This window comes from Rhea americana, unplaced genomic scaffold, assembly GCF_003343005.1.
Source record: "Rhea americana isolate MKP2758 unplaced genomic scaffold, rheAme1 scaffold_61, whole genome shotgun sequence".
In the NCBI taxonomy this organism is placed as follows: Eukaryota; Metazoa; Chordata; class Aves; order Rheiformes; family Rheidae; genus Rhea; species Rhea americana.
In genome coordinates, this window is record NW_028186768.1 from 2228403 (window position 1) to 2246319 (window position 17917).

The 17917-nt window shown below is 43.3% G+C and overlaps 1 protein-coding gene across 2 annotated transcripts in view; it reads right to left on the bottom strand.

The window, feature by feature from the left end:
* The window catches only part of PAPPA (pappalysin 1), a 181889-nt gene that overhangs the window by 64481 nt on the left and 99491 nt on the right, over positions 1 to 17917 (bottom strand). For both annotated transcript variants that reach the window (XM_085320021.1, XM_085320020.1), the window contains exon 10: positions 10131 to 10327. In XM_085320021.1, coding sequence (XP_085176147.1) covers positions 10131 to 10327 — 197 coding nt within the window. The remainder of the gene's footprint in view (positions 1 to 10130; positions 10328 to 17917) is intronic.

Genomic DNA, 17917 nt, shown 5'->3' on the forward strand with positions numbered 1-17917 from the left:
TGTAACAGCAAGAGGGAAGAATATGGTGGAGGTGCTCCTGAGTGTGGTGGGGGTGTGCGTGCCCATGCGATGGCATAGGAGGGCTAGCACGCACGTTTGCAGCACGTCAAAGCCTTTTGGTTTCGTATCTAACTACTCAGTCATACATTAGTACACGCTAATTAAAATTAAACCACCCTGTGGCTTGTTTTTCTTAATACCTGAAGGCATGGCTTGTGGTAWGCAAATCCAAAAGTTCCCCTTTACTTCTCTGGGCTTTTCCAGCTGTCACTCTAAAACCGCTGACTAACGCAACTGCCGCCACATGAACAAATTCCTCTAAACGAGTTGGACCATCCAGTGAGACCCTGTCGAGCAGCAGCCAGTTGCTTCCTTTGGCACACGACCATTCACATCTGCATCCAAGCAAGGTTTTGTTGCAGGTGCCTGGGGAAGCCCGTTGCTTTCATCTAACCTCAGAGCAGCRGCTGGGTGATCTGATAAGCTTCAAACTTGAGTGGATTAAACCAAAGGATCACTCGGAGCATTTCCTCTTCAAATGTCCCAGGCTGGGGGGGAKTTCCCAGAAACTCCCAGCTGCTCCCGAAAGAAGTTACCGTGGGGATTAAAGCGCAAGCATCATCTGTGAGAGGAAGCTCAAGGCTTCTTCAGCCTCATTGTCTCCCCAGAGTAGTCTCTGAGAAGATGGAATGGGAGTGCAGAGGATGGAGGAACTCACAGCTGCTGGAGTCTCGGCCTTTCCCACCAGAAATAACTGCTGGGATGAAGTAAAATTTCCATAAAGTAGGGCCTTCCTTTTCCAGTAGGTAAAGGTCACAGAGTAAATACAGTGCAGTGCACCAGGAAAAGATCTGCTTTGCTAGAAAGCTAGATTTCCAAAGCTAATTAGATGGGGATAGGTAAAAAGAAGGCTCGAATGGAGTTTTCAAAAGCACTCAGGTTAGAAACCCAATGGCAGTTCGATGCTTAGGCACTTCTGTAAAACCTAAACTATGACCTTCACTGTTAAATGCCCAAATACCCTGAGATTTTTTTTTTAAGCAACCTTCAGTTAAACAGTACAAAAGTATCATTCAGTGTAGATGATGGACCCACCTTTCAACACACAGTGTCGGCTGCAGCCTCAGATCTGTGCAGGGACAAGCAAGATGCAAACTCAGCTGAGTATGGGGCTCTGACTGGGAGTAAGAGCAAGCCACAGCTCACCTCCTTTGGGAACAAACTTGGCTCCAAAAATAAGTCACCTCTACTCTGCGCTTCAGCTTCTCCTGACAAATAGAGGACTCCTGTCTTAAACCAGAGCGGTGATGCAAGGGCTAATGAACAGAGGAGGGGAAAACAATGAGATACCTTCAGATGAGGGGAAAACAATGAGATACCTTCTGCCCAAAGTGTTCAGCTTCCTGGTTTTGGTCCACTGACCAAAATGGCAAGCAGACCCTGGTATTTTCCTGAAATGAGGGCTTCTCCCAGCAAGCAGGTATATGCATACACAGATAATAGCATTGACCATGCAAGTAAGAGCTTCCTGGCATGTGCTAAATGTCTGCAGCCGGCCCKAAGGTCCTAAGTAGAAAACTGGGCCCACAGGGCTTCTGCTGACAGCAAAGACAGTTGGACCCATTTACCAGATGGGTGAACCACATCTACTTAACTCATTCACAACTGAAATGACTTCAGAAGATACTGACTCTCAAACTTTACACAAAGTATTTCCAAAAATGAGAACTAATTTGGGGGGTCTTCAACAGTGAGGGCTCCAACTGAGGCATCAGGATTCAGGAGAGACTTATAGCAGCTCAAGAGTTCATCCAAATAGTTCCTCTATTTTCTTTTTTTTTTTCTTTTTTTCAGTAGCTGTTTATTTGCAGGTGGGGACAGCAGGCTTGACTTGAGAGACTTTCTAATATGGTGTGCTTTCAGGACAGTACTGGGTAAGTACCATCCTCTAAAAATCATGCCTTTTAGAGACATCTCAAGACTAACACCCCAGAATTGAGTGGCATTCAAAATGAGAGGTCTCTTATGACAATGTGGGCTTAAATGCCTACAGTACTCTGAACAAGTAGTGCAGACAATCCTTCATTTAAAAGAAAAAATAAATTCTCCACTGCTGGCATGAGAAAGTTTACTTTCRGGCTTAAAGAAATGATCGTGTGGTTTTGAGGATGGCATTCCGTTCTGCTGAAGAATAGCACCCTGCCTGTCTGTATATCTGCGGCTTTGTAGCTACATTACAAACTTGGAGAGTTCTGTTTACATATTTTACATGTTTTCTTGTGCAGAACATAAAACCAAATTACATAGTAAAGGCCATTATGGCTTCACTCTTGTACCCTTTTCCGTCCTCGCTTTCTGATCATTTGTTTTAATTCCATCAAAAGCAACTGACCGGGTATTTTTAACTTTGCTTGATTGACTAGCAATGCTTTAGGCAGGTTTATTCACAACTGCACAGGGAAATCATGCAAAAGCTGGTGAAACTATATGACRGGGGGGTTAGGGAGAAGACGGCTGGGGCGGGGGTGGGATGAGAAATGCTGAGAACCCTTCATGCATGAACAATGCAGACGTGGCGATGCATTTATGCAAAATCGTTCTGCTCTGAATGGAGAGGGACCCAAGACAAACAATCCGGATGGGATGCAGGGGAGCTATCCCACGCTTACGGCTGGACATGCTCTGCATCTAAAGGGTTCGGAGCAGCAACAGCAGATGGAGAGACTGGCAGGTTGAGGGGCAAGGGCCGAGGAGGGGGGTCTCCTTTCAGACGAGTGCATGCTAACGAGCCCTGCGATTGTCACGGGGTCCTGTTTTCCATCTCAGTGATGACAGAGGGGGTTCCAAGCTGTTTTCCATTACAGTGTGTAATCTGGGTGGGTGGCTGGGTGTGCAGCAGATATGATCGTTAAATGATATGTTAGTTCCTAAAGAAGCACATAATCCTTATTATTATCCAAGATAGTATTCCCTCCTTGTCTGTCTTCTCCTTACCTCTAAGAACAACAAACCACATGGAATTCTGCTCTCATTTTGTTAGTGGTAAATGTCTCCTGGTCCTAGGAAGATAGGACCAATTTCCAGCACCTGAGGATTTTGGTTTGACCTTCATCTCTGAAAAGGTCAGACTGAACCTCTCTGAAAGAACTGGTGGTTGCTTTGCTCTCTGCATCATCCTTTGTTTCTTTTATCTATTTTCTGTACAGTACACAAAGGGAACACAGTGTACCAGCCCCGGGTACTCACTGTTCTGTTCCCCTTAGATGACTTGCATATGTGCTCTTGAAAAATTATTCTAAAAACTAGTGGGGGAGGGGAGTGGAAAGAAAAAAATCCCTGGACTGTTTGGTAAAATTGCTTGGAATCTCCTGTGACATCTCATTGTGTTCTCTCTGTCTTCCCCTTACACAAATCAGCCAGAGGCTACAACATCAGCCATGGAGTCTGAAGGTTTACTCCTGCCAGGATCAAATGAGCACTGAAAGAAGTGGGGGATAGAGGAAAGACAGGGAGCAAACCACTGTTTGTCCTGAAGGGAACAGGCAGTCAAGTTATGGACAGCATCCCCTTTTCACCAGCCAGCTCTGGATCGCCTGTATGGGTAACCATGTTTCTCAACCATCTCTCTGCAAGCCAGTCTTTTTTCATGCCCCTGTGTACTGAAATGCCATTTTTTTCATTTCATTTTGCTTCAGAGACCTCCTCAAAATACTGAGATATTTCTGAACAGGAGCCACAGTCCTGAGGTTAGCATCCACCTCTGTACCATCCCCTGCCTGGGTGCCCTTCGTACAGCCCATATCTCAAAGGAGACAGTGCAGCAGGGAGACGGGGGAATAAAAACCAGTGGAATTCCCCAGTCAAACCACAGCAGAACTACGAACAAGATCACCTCCTCTGGCAGGGGTATTGCAAAATCCAGCTTTCCCAGTGAGACAGATGGGAAATAAGGTTTCTAAACATTAGAGTAAGGAGTCTGTGGAACAGTTTTCTAGTCATTTTGTATGGCGACAAAAGCCAAACTGTGTTAGGATAAAGCCTGATTATTTCACAAACAGGATGATGTGAGGTGGCTGACAGCACTGAAATGCAGTGGATTTAATGACCACAGAATCCCTTCCAGGTTTCCCAGAAACCAAGCCCCAGCAGGACCTCAATGCAGTTTTCCTTTTTTTCAAGATATGAACATTTCTTTTTCAAGAATTTCTGAATTTTCCAGTCCTGGCTGGATGACTAGGGTCAATAACGCACAGAGCCTGCACCATCTCTGAGGAGGCCTGGTGTTTAATCCTCAGACGGTAGCTTTACCTTTCCAAGCTTTGGTTTCCCCATCTATTAAATGGAACAAAAATCTCTTTCTCCTAGTAGTGTGGCTGCGATAAGGCTTAATTAATCTGCATTCATTCGGAAGCTATGGAAAATATCATTACTTGAGCCAAGGATTCTTATGGGAAGGAATGTTCCTTCGAGATCCCCAGCCTGGATTTGCGTGACAGTCGGGGCCAGGCTTGCAAATGACTCAAACCTGCTTAAGGGAGGTCTGAGGGATCCTCTTGGAGCAGAGCCTCTGCAGTGCCCTGCTATCCCTGGCTCTGCTGCAGGAGAAGTGGAGAAGCCAGGAGGCTGGTGTGTCMGGACTGCCTCCTCGGAAGCCTTCAGGTGACACAGCAAACTGGCTGCTCTGTAGTATCTGGAGAAGGGCTGAAATAAGGATTAAGATTTGGGCTCCCTTGAACTAATTTAAGATTTGGAGCTTCTGTAAACTAAGCTGAAGCCTTCTGGAGTATCAGCCAGTACTGAAAATCTGCTCAGATGAGTACAGCAAACCTACATTCCTTTCACAACAGAATGTGCAGTGTCCAGTTCATCTTTTTCCAGAACTGGTCTCCAATCACTCATGGTTCCTTCATTAATGTTTTTTCTTAGTGGGATTCTGTTCTCATCCTCCAGAGATTAGTAGTTCAAAGCCTGGCTCTGCTATAAATAACAAAGACATTTGCAAAGCAAATCATCTTATTAAAAATGGGGATTTTTTTATCGCTCCAACCACAACAAAACTCTTACCGTTGAAGAGCAACAGGACTTGGCTGTGAGTTGGGAAGTTCAAAAAGGGCCACTTGCAGAGTCGACAGACAGACACCCTCCCTCTTCTCAAAAAGCTCACCCCAAAGGAAAGGAATGGCATCTCCATTAAAAGTTGCAGGTTTCCTCTTTCCTCCACTCCTGTTCAAGATTACTCTATTTGTTGGCTTTGCTTGATCTTCGGGGAATCATCTTCAGAGTTATATTTATTAGTCAAAATGAAACTGTGTGGCAGAGAACTTCAGCATCTTTCTCTTCAATTTTGTTACGGTATTTTCTTGCCAGCTTTGGAGCCCTTGCTCTGCCATGTTATTTATTTCATTATTCAGAGTATTTCCCSACTCCTGCCTTCCTTTTCTTGCAGGAAATTTCAGACATACTGCAATTCTAGACATTTTCCTACTGCAGAGGGAAGAATAGGCTTGTTGCAGTGAGTCTGGACGAGCGCAGTTATGGGAACTGCAACAGGGGCAGGAGGGGGYCTCTGTTTGTGGGAAGGACATAATAAAAATCCTCTTCCACAACCTCTTGTTGTTCCATTGGAGCCCCTGTGGGGTACTCAGCGGGAAAATAGGGTGTGTTAGTCTGGGAACAAAAATGAATCCTAAGGTCTGCAAGTAGCATCAGGAAAGAGTCCCTTTTTGATTAACTATGGCTGAACTGTGTCTTTTCCCCCTGTCTTTTACAGGGGAAAAACAGATACTAATGACATAAGGACATAGATATATGGTGACTTGCTCTAATCGACTTCTGCACAACTGGGAGGAAATGCAAGGAAAGACATGGCTATTAAYGGGCTGGCCCTCTAAATCGCCAATGCAAACCTAGCTTCCCAGCTTTGTGCACACATTGCTCTAATGGGACTAAAACCAGCAGCTTTCTGAAAGTGCATCAATAGAGATGCAACTACTCTTTAGTCCWTTTTTATATTTCTCTATTATAAGCATTTAAAGGCTCAATCGGAACCCCCAAATGAATCCATTCTGCAAATCGGGAGTTACACCAGCAAGAGGTGAGGAGAAATGGTGTTTCCAGCCTCATGTGGTTACTCAGCACACACCAGCCCTGGCCTGCTCCGCTCTTCGAAACCATGGAGTTCCCATCTGAGGAGTGCCAAGGTAAACAACCCCTTCTGAAACCAACCTGTCTGAGGCTTCCTGCAAAGGCAGGTCTGTGTAGAACAGACACTTACGAAAAACATCAACAACAAMAAACAAAAACAAAAAACCAAAACCATCTTGCTTGTACAACCTACTCTAGAAAGAAAGGGAGACTAACAAACCRGCTAACGCACTYACGCAGTGCTAACTGGCAACAGAACCTGTGTGTGCAATGAGAACGCTGAGATTGAGCCCACAAAGGCCATTTCCAGACCCCGATCTGTCGAACCTTTCAGGAGGGCAACGTCTCTTCCTTTTCACACTGGCCTAGTCCACCCGACACGTTCCTCCTGAGCACTCTTCACTGGTGTGCCTTTCCCAGGGGGATTGTCCAAGTAGGCCACTAGTTGGCTTGTTAAACTCACGTGTTGTCACGCCCAGGTGACGTTAAGCTGCCAGCAGGACATATCCTACCCCCTCCTACTGGCAGTGAGAAAGCTGATCCTGGCCAGATCCAAACTAGTTGGAAAAGGAGTCTCTGGAGACTTCCAATACAGAAAAAATTGCAACTATCCACAAAATAGATCAGAGTCCAAGCACCTCTTGTCTGTGTATTTATGCTTACTGGATCTGCACTTTAGCTAGTATAAATCTTGCCTAGCACTACAGACTTTTTGTAGTCTTTGCCAGCTTACACCAGCTGATGACTTAATGCTAGCATCAATWATCTTTAGCACAAGAAAGGCCCTGAGAAGTAAACAGTGCTGCGGAAAACACCACGCAACCGGTACATCAACACTGATAATATTTCACACACAGTGGATAGCAGAGAGAGGCTGTTTACAAACTCGCAGCAAGAACAGTAGGGAGAAGAGCAGCCCAAGAGCGTGTAAAACCCTTGCTGCTGAATACATCACGCAGTCAAGAGCTGGTACCAAGCAGCATCTGCTTCAAGCATCTGCGGAGGACACCAGATTAGAAATCAAACTGTAAAAATACCCTCCACCGGTGCAAGTGTTTCTGAGCTGGTGTGATGTTGCTGACTGGTCCTCTTTGGCTTTAAATCTGATGCTGTCAGTACCAAGAATATTTCTTAATCAGCACTGAAGAGTGGCTGCCAGGAAAGTAGAAGTGGCTGTCTATCAGTCTTGCTTCTGCAGAAAGAGTGATTGTTTAAAGGGGGGCTGTTTGACCTTTGCATTTTTCAAATGTGTATCTCTTTGCCAAGACTGTGTCATTCTTCGTAAGCATTTTGTTGTTCAAAACAAATCTTATACTGTGAAGTCTTTTTTTCCCTCTCTCAGTATGTTGCTATTCAGCAGTCTCATACTAACAAGTAACAAATCAGCATTTAAGATTCATCTCTAAACAATAAGCAAATGCATGCGTCCTACATCTGAAGAGCAACTAACCCTGTAGAAAGAGGCAGTGTCTTTGATGAATTGTCAGTAAACAGAGCAGAAAGAGCAAACAGGTGTGCGTCAGGCAGTCTCAGAGGGAATCCTACAGTAACAAGCAAGTGTGCTCAGACTTTGGCTCATAACCCATCCTACAACACAAGCAAGTGTGTGCAGACAGATATTCCTAAGTAATACCACAATAGCAAGCAAACCTGTGATATCTAGCCCTTAGAAATAGCCTAGGCAAAACTATGACAGAAATGCAGCTGTAGAGAGAAATGGATCTTCAGATAGCTACAGATGAGAAACATTTTAAACCATGAAAGGCATACTTAAAATGCTTTAAAGCACCTTGAGTGTGCCAGGGCAATTATGAGAAATGCAGATGGCTAACAGTCAGCTTATGTATTCTGTATATTGCTGTGCACTGCACTCAAACGTATCTTTCATGGCATTCTTGATGAGAAGCCAACACAAATGCCACTCTGATTAATCAGGAAACTACCCAGCAACAACATGAAAAGTTTGCACAACACCAGCAAGCACACAACCTACTCTGAAAGATATCTGGATGAGGAAAGGTGCCCCTTTCATCAATAGAAAAAAAACCTAAGGCCCAACGATTGTGCAGATAATGAAGTCAAATGTTTACACATCAGTGGTCATTACATGCAGTGATCAGAGGAGATATCAGGTTAATTTTCATCTTGTCCAGTCCTCTAGTTAACAGATTGATGACCTGCTGCCCCACCTAAGCTCTCCAGAGTGACAAGTCAGGTGCTCTTTCACAAGCTCTAAAGCTGTCTTGTTCTTGGGGAAAACAAAGACTCTCTCAACATATATGACTGTAAAGGTCAATGAACCCCATGCACTCAAACTGGTGTAATAGGACCAGCTGAGCTAAAGCAAAAATTCCTTTTGCTGGAAGTAAATAGCATACGGTTATCTCTCCAGGGGCCAGCCCATAACAGAAGGCACGTTCCCATTCACTACACCACTCTGTGATACGCTAGTGTTCTGGCTATAAATACAGCAGCTTTTCTTTTCTCTCTCTCTCTCTCTCTCTCTCTCTTTTTTTTTTAATAAGGCTGTGACAACTTCATCTCATCTGGGTGCAACAAACATGCTTGAGTTGTGGCTACACAGCACGTTTTTTTGTTGTGTGTGCGCATGTTGTTGTTTTTTCCTCCATACAACTGTGTGTTACCTACCACACAGCACAGCTGTGTTTCCACCAGTGCATAAGGAGAAAATCAGAGCAGCTATCCACAGTGACTGTGTAGGAGACTGAGTGCCTTGGGGACAGGCACATAAAGAAGCACCTGAACTGCAAAAAGTAGGTTTTGGACTATTCTACARCACAGAAAGTGCAAATAAGAAAGAAGTTACTAAGGCACCAATTCAGGGGAAAGTTCCTTTTACAGTGTGAAATAATAAATGAGACCATGACAAAAAGGCAATACTATGCTCAGGATTTTGTCTTGGTACTATGCCAACTAACCATGCTTTATGCTTTTAAAGCTGACCTGGTCATTAATTTGTTACAGGCTTGTGCAATGTGAACAAGGCCAAGTCTCTTGGATAAAGATGTTTTCTCTTGCAAGCCAACTGGAAATGCTTAGCATATACTATTCACAAAGAAATCTGCTTGTCAGATCTGTGACACTGCATTCCTCCCTTCACTGCCCACTCCAGACACCTTCCAGACAATTAGACTGGAAGAACGACTTCACTGCATCAAACCAAACGTCCATTTAGTCCAGTGGTCTGTCTCTACAGACAGACAACGGCCAATTCTGAAGGAGGAATATAAGAAGCAGTTCTCAGCTGCGATGCTACTTTTCTTGCTGTAGCCACTAAAAAACCACAGTAAGTAATGTGGGCTTTCCTGAGACAGAGGGTTACATCTGGACTGCTGCATCTGCATTGCGTACAGCTCTGTTTGCCAGGCATTAGTCTAGTATCTTTTTGAACTGATTTGGATCTAATTCTCTCAGGGAGACAAAGGTAAAGGTATTGTAAACCGACCTATTTGTGTTGCAAAGAAGACATGTAAGAAGAGGGTGATATAACTAATGAATGGCTTTGGGAATGGTTGGAACCTTTCTCAGAATAAAACAATAGGGTGTTTTACAAAACTGGGCGGCAGAAAGTACAAAACTATTAAAGAAAAATACTCTTTTGTATTGTTCAATACTAGTTGTGAGAACTCACTGTCACAAGACAGCACCCCCATGACATGACCCTAGAGAGTGCTTGTCTAGTCTTTTAGGTGCTGATAGTTGAGGTGACTCCCACACGTTATTGAATCAAGCAGGCCACAACTTAATCTAGTACAGAAGTTTCTAAATGGATGATAAAAACAGAATTTCACTCCATTGCTACTAACCAGTCTTACAAAGAGGAAAATTGCTGTAAGGAGCCTTCCTTATTGGAACTATGAAAGATAATATCACATATGAATGCTGAACATCAACTTGCGTTCATGAACATTGCTTACGGTTGGACTTCACTTTTCAGAGGGGGAAAAGGAATATTCCTTCCTTACCTGGGTTGCTGCTGGCTGACCAGTGACCACCCATCCTGGACACTGCTGGTCACTGTGATGTGAGACAGAAACATTGGAAGCCCACTGATCGAGGAAGCCTTTGGGAGTGTAAACCCCACAGTCTTTGATGCTGGTCATTTGCTCAAATTCCTCACATACTCCGTCCCCATCATGGAAATAGCATCTGCTGGGTTCATCTGCCATGAGAAACCAAAGAAGAGAAGTCACAAAGGAATTGCTACGTGTATATATGGCCAGCCTATTAAGACCTGGTAATAGCAGTGTATCTACTGGACCAGTTTCTTTGGGAGCAAACGTTTCGCATCACCTATGAGATAGCAAGGTGATCTTAAGAAAGCAAAAAAAAAAAAAAAAAAAAAAAAAAAAAAAAAAAAAAAAAAAAAAAAAAAAAAAAAAAAAAAAAAAAAAGAGAGAGAGAGAAAAGTCAATTTTTATATATTAAGTAAAAACCTCAACTAATTTCCTAAGCTTTTTTCTGCTTATTTTCAGCTATCTCCATCTGAAAGGATGGAGACAGAAGAAAGTAGAGATAGAAAATATATTGAGAGCCAATGTGGGTGCTAGCATAATTCTACTAATTTGGATGAAATAAAGCCAAAAGAGGGTCTGGTTTACAATGTTGCCCTTTTTGTTCTTAAGAGATATCTGCCAAATAACAACACTAACAACAACCGAGAATTTAGGGACAGAGAAAACAACCACGTTCACAGTCATAGTGACCAAGGGCCAAGAAGATCTGCTTATCTGAAGAGCAGATACAGTATGCGTAGTGTGAGTGTAAGCTTGCCACATACGCACACAGCTTCAACCAGCATGACTCAGACTTGATCTGAAAGGATCAAAAGCAGCAGGAGAGTTTATTATCCTTGTCCATGTATTCTGTGGCTTCTCTAATGAGACTGCCAACAAAGATGCCAAATTTTTGAGGTTGTGTCTGTAACACTGGCCCATTAAAAACTGAACTGAGATCCATCTACTCTTTTCAAACAGACTGCATAGCAATAATGACTTTCAGTCATTAGAGTACTCTGTGAAATGGAAACCTTTGACCTGTTGGTATCCTATTTTGTATTGTATTATCATTGCCAGTCCCCAGAGGTATCCAGTTCTGACAGCCTGTTGTATTTTTGTCTAGCAAATAAGTCTGCTGAAAAAAAAGGTAGGAAATTAGCCAGGGCTGCTAGCTGGACTGATGGAAATGATCCCTAAGGAGAGTCCTGTCGGTAGCATTGGACTATCTCAAGCTAGGTGTCAGAAAATCCAACGGCTGCTCAATTTTGAGCCACTTCCAAACTACTAAATCCCCTGTTTATTTTTCCTCCTAGTTTACACAGTGAAATACCATCATGAGCCAGAATAAAATCAGTTTATTGCAATTCAATTATTTAATGACTTTCTCGTCTCTTCCTCTCTCTTCCTCCCAGTCCCCTGTGTAAAATTCCAGGTCCTTAAGAGAACGTGTRTTTGAAAGAATGGAGAAGTACCTCAGGAAAGAATGTCATTCTGGTTTCATTTCATCAGGACCTCTGTGGCCAACTTGTGTACRTGGATAAGCGTAGGGAATTGTGTATTTGCTGGGCCAGTACTCTAAGCTGGCAAAAATGAGCCAGCGTGAATCTGGAAGCTGTTCAGCAGTATGAGTGCAGCACTGTGTCTGAGCTAGTATTCCAGGGGTGGCCAAACTTCTTGACCCCACAAGTCACATCCTAAAATCTTCATATGGCTGGGAGCCACCAAACATATACCACACACTTTGAAGGGCTCGGAGGAGGAGTGGTTCAGAGACGCTTCACAGACAAAAGATGACAATGGCTCCCCAGGGTGTCCCATTACTCCGTGGTGGGAGGGGGCTAGGGTGGATGTGCAGATGGCCCCTAAGGCAACCCATCAGTGCTGGCCTCAGCAGTGTCACTGCTTTGCCTCCTCCCACAGTTGGATTGCCCAGCAGCTCTGATGCCAGSACAGCTCTGCTACCCATCTTATGATATCAACCCAGCTGGGAATGCGTACTTAAACTGCTCATGAACCAACCATATGTGCCCTCAGAGCCACAGTTTGGCCATTCTTGTAATATATCTTGTTTCTCAGCAGGGCTTATTAACGCTGGCACAGTGCCACACCAATGTGGCTCATTCATCCCTGGAATAGAAATGGTTTGTGTCTGGTCAGCTCAAGTTAGGGGCAGAGTGAATGTGTAACTGTGATGGCCATGAAGACAAATTCTTGGGTCCCTCACCTCAGCCTTCTATATCTCATGCTCTGCTCATCAATCCTGCAGAGACGTAGCAAAGCGCAGAGACGTCTCGGCCGTGTCTAAGAACCTCGCACATAGCAAGGCAGCTCACCTGTTTCAGAGTGCTATACCCCAATTTCTGAAAGTATGAGCAGAAATCTTTGAGAAATCTTTCAGCTCTAGAAAGACTTCTGGTCAGCAATCAAAAATCCTCAGAAACAAATTCCAAGTATATGAAAATATGTATTTTTGGAAAAAGAGTTTGCCATTTTAGGAAAAGAGGCTTATTTCTGTAAAAAGGAAAAAAATACCATATTAAAATGACTCAAACTTTGCTGATAAACACATGCACAGCCAGCTACATATTTACAGTGACACAACACTGGCAACCAAATCCATTCTGCAACACACCCATGTTGACAGAAACACYGAACACATGTATGCTCTCTATATGCAACCCTCATGCAAAAAACCCAGTGATACAAACATACAGCCAGAAACACAGAGCCTAATTTTACGTATACGCATTTAGAGAATATTCCCCTTGCCCTCCTGAAGCACAGACTTATTTTCACGATAGGCACTGAAGCACAACATTTATACAGGCAACGTACTCCTGCACTGGCTCCAAATGTTCCCTCTTAATGCGATGATAAACGTAATGGGCTTCTGATAAGATCATGTGTTTGGGATAAAAGAATATTCAAGACCTACTCCAATCAGATGACTTAATTCATACTCACATGGATGGGAAGGCAGCCTTTGAATAGCTGTGATCCTGGCCAGTGTGAGATTCTAACAGAGGCTAATTTGTTCCTGATTATGCTTAAGACCCCAATAAATCTGTCTGCTCAGAGTCTGCAAAACCCGAGGGAGGAACAGAATAGAGAGACTGAGATGTCAGAATTAAATGGAGACTGCCTAAATGATTAACAAAGTTGTACTGAACTGCACTGTCATGAGCCCTTCTGCAGTGCTAGAGTCCTAGAGAGTCGCTGTGCCCATCACAGAGTGGTTTTGCTGGCTGAATGATACTGCTCATATAAGCCAAGAGAAGATTAGGAACACAGTTGCTTTTGGGTGCAATGAGAAATGATGGGGGGAAAGCAGCTTTACAACTGTAATTCTACTTTAAAATATGTAATTCCTACTCCTGGCAAGTTACTCAGAAGTGTGCAAAATCACCCTTTGAAGGGACGGTTGGTTAGAAGAGGAAAGTACATTTATAGCCTACGAATTTTCTACTTGACATGAAAGAGAAGAACTTTTCCAGACCCTTCTCAACTCTTGATGAGGGGCTGAAGAGTGCATTCACCTGTGACAGCCAAATGTGGTGTTACACCAAGTGGGCTGCCAAAAAGAAGTAGAAGCTCTTATATCTGTGGGTACTGAGCACCAGCACCGACTCTGGATTCTTAMCGAGTCTTGGATGCTTAGTATGTTAAGAAGTTACACTTTACATTTTCATGAGCAGAATGAATATTCACCAGATTGTTCCTTCCTAAGATTTCCCTCACACAATAAAAATTAACAGGGTTTCTCCCTTTCTAAAGTAGTGTAAACAGAACTCAGTCAAATCAGTAGAGTTCCAACAGCTCAAAGCTAGGGAGGGAAGAGCCAAGAAAGGAGTATTTCTAGCAAGCAGTAGCAAACATTCTTATTTCCAACCAGTGCAGGGTGTTTTTTCACCTTTGTCTAGCATTACATGAAATATGTCAAGGGCCTGAGTAATGTAAGTCATTTTTTGTCTCCAGAGAGGTCCACAGGCTATGAAAGAATGGGTGAGGGTCATGGTCATGTCCTACTGGTCACATATTGCCTAAGTCACAGGGGATTTCTCACTTCGAAACTGAAACCGATTTGAATAGGATATGAAGGAAGAGGATGTGAAGTAAATGACTTCATAAAAWTAAAAAGGAATTGCCTGCAAATCCAGCTTAAATCTACAACAGTAAAGTGTGTGCAGGCATAGCACCCGGCAACAGGACACAGTCTCTGGAGGTTTTACAACAGGTGCTACAGGCTCCTGAGCTCAACTCTGGGAATATTCAAACAATTCCAGAAACTTTTTTCTGATGAAGCTCTTGGTGAAAGCCCTGGAATTATGGGGCCAGACCACTCTCCTCATCTTGTCCTTGCTTTCAGCTACTGGGAAAAGGAAATCTCCAGTTCAGTGAAGATTTCTGCGACATCTGGGAAATGCTGAATGCAACAYGGCAGCTGTCAACCTGGAGAAAGGGGGTTTGTTAAGGAATCAGATTTGCGAGACAGAGCCTTTTTTCCAAAACTTGCCAGCTGTAACTGGGCTTTCAAGATCCAGAAGAATCTTGGAGCTATTCTACACTGTACCAGAAAATGATGTGAACTCCATTGTCTCTTGCTTCTTAAGCTGCTCAAGCACAGGTGGAAAACGCAGCCTTTTGTATTCAAATATTCCCTTTACAGGGGTTCAGAAATGAAAGGATGCATAGAGTAAAGCAGATGACATAGAGAAYACCTGGAAAGCACCTAACTTTGTAAAGACCATGTCTGGATGAACCTGTTCAAAGTGAGGCCAGACAAACTCCAGTGATACTAATGCAGTCTGGTACACATCAGGAAGCAGACGTGCAGGATAGATAGATACTTATCTGTGACAGGCAGCCTTCCACCACATTAATAAATAAATAAATAAATAAAGAGATCCAATTCATCGCATAGGGCACATCCTCAGATGTGGTTTTTAATGTCCAAGCGGAATGGTCAAAGTGCTGGGGACAGACACTCAGCACGGCTTCCTGTTTTCAGCTAGAATGCAGTGATTGGCATCAGCATAGCCTTCTTTTGTGCACTAACTACTATTTTTTTTAAAGGCTAGACAAAAAAAGGAGTATTTTTAAGCTCAGCTGTTTATTTAGGGATGTTTCCAACTATAACAAGCCTCATGCCACATAACTATTTGTCCGAAAAAAAAAAGGGGGGACAAAAATGCAGAAGCATTGTCTCAGAGTAACAAATTCTTGGAACAGAGTGAGCTTCATATCTTAACCCCTGAAAGGTCTGTTCAAAGCTCCCGGGGAGGTAAGGGCCTGCAGGCCTTTTCAGACACTGCAAAGGCCAAATCACAGGCTCACTGAAGTCAGCAACTTCTACAGAAGCAGGACTTGACCACAGCGTCACTTAATCAGCACCTCCAGCTACAATGTTTACGTTCACTGAGGAGAAGATACACATCTAGGGGTTTCTATCACAAAAGTAACTCTGCTGAAGATCACTTGAATGTGGGAGACGAGGGATAGCAGAACCTGCACCATTTATTTCAATGGGAGTTTCACCTTTGGCTTCAGTGGGAACAGGGTGAATAACAAGGCCTCCTTCCGGGATACTTGTTAATCTCCTCTTTAATACTGAAGAAGCCAGAGACAGAGATATTTCCTGCTTAAGTAAAATACGAGAGTTATTTTTCTTCCTGGATATTCAGAGTTGAAAAGAGGAAAACCATTACACAGAAACTTGGACAGACCTTTCCAAATAAAGTTGCATATCAATAAACTGTGACGTTTTTCTTCAATGAAATAAAACAGGCAACTTGGAAAAGAAGCAAATGAGGGTGTTGCAATCATCTACTGTGGAAAATTCAGGGGCTAGCAAGAGGCTTTTTCCATACTATATGACAATCATGTCTGACTATCTCCTGAACTCAATAGGCCACCACAAGGCGTTTGTGGAGTACAGCTCCCCGGTAATTCAGCTACTTCTTAGAAACACATTCCTGGGCTTGTCCTTTGTCTAGTGTGACTCGGCTCATCGGTATGATATAGCGGTCAGAGCACAATAATTATGCAATTGATCTGTGTGCTGCAGACAGATAAAATTACAACTCCCTCACAGAGCCTGGGACTGAAACTTGATATTTCACCTCCAAGAACACAAGGCTTTGTYACTTAAGGCAAAGAATATTTTCGGTATTTTTCATAGCTGGTAGTGGTAGTAAGACCTTATCTGCTCTGTGGCTAGCCAACAGGAGCCAGTATCACSTTCCTCCCCACTCTGCGCAACCAAGCATGTTATAAAAGCACTACAACATGTGTCCTCTTCCTACTTAATCTTGTTTTCCTCTGTGTATGTTTGGACAAATAAGAAAAGTGAAGCTGATAATATTTCAGTATTTCCCTGGCCCCATAGGACTTGCACGGATTTATTAACTAAACTTGGTGAACGTCAGACTGCAAGCTCTTGAGATTTCTGCCATGTAGGGCAGCAACAACTTTGACCAAAAAAGGAATGACTAGAATCATAGAATCAGTAAGGTTGGAAGTGACCTCTGGAGATCATCTAGTCCAACCTCCAAGATACCTTTCCATGCCTTACAGGCATGGGAGGAACTCCYGAGGAAAAGAAAAAAAACAAGTGGTGCCATTCACTAAGAAAGGCAAATCTCTTGTTTGTGTGTGCGGAGGGATGTTATTGCAAAGGCCGGTCTTGTGCTCAGCATCATCTTCTGATTATAGCATGCTACTGAGAAGCATGACTGGATATGGAAGACTTTTGCACCTTATTCTCTTCATGAGGCAAAAAGGCACAATATGCAAGGGAATAATTCTTCAGCTGGGCTCTCATAGCTGTGTAGTAAAGACTAAAGCTGGATTTAGCTGGGCTGAAGTCATTGGCCTAGGGAAAATTGTAGGCAAATGGTACCCCAGCCCCATTCTCCATTCCTTCRTATTGTGCTGCCCAAGATGCCTGCTCTTTCTGCCTTTGTGGTTCAGCAGGCCCTAAGACTGCACTCACTAGTAATGATGATAGTCTCTGAAAATCAGTTTAAGAGACTTTACAACAACACTATTATTACTAACTTGCCAAATGAGTGCTTAGACATTTTGGAACATGTATCCACACTCCCATGAACTGCCGGAAACAGTCAACATCAAAGTATTTGCCTTAAGCTGAAGGATTCACACAAACATTATCTGAATARCTCCAGTCAGTAAATTCATTGCTATTTGCTATGAAATTCTACTAAAGATTCCCAGCTTTATCAACAGCAATACTCTTTCCCAAGCTGCTTGGTCAATCCTTCACTCTTACTGATGTCCTGTGAGATGCTGAGTTCCTCTTGCAAGGTGGCTCAGTTTCTCACATGCAATTGTTCTACTGAAAACTCTTGGCAGGGTCAGCTAAGGCTTATTTACTATTCCTGAAAGAGGGCAAATCACCATTAGCTTCTGCGTGGGGCTGTGGTTTCAGCAGTTATGTGTTCCTGTGCAGGGGTATGAGAAGGGGAGGGGGAGAAGGATGGGAGCAAGGCGCGCTCTTAAAGCAGGCCTACAATGAATATGGATAGTCATCCATCAATTTATTTTAAGTATATTACTTCCCTGTCAAAAAAGGAAAAAAAGGAAAAAAGGAAAAAGAAATGAAAGAAAAGACATAAAATTAGGTTTGTGTCACTCATTTAACACTGCAATTTCCCCAGAGGATTATGCACCAAACAGAGATAGCAAGCTCATGAATATTAATCATTTTCCTGAATGCAATGTAGCCCTCCAAACAA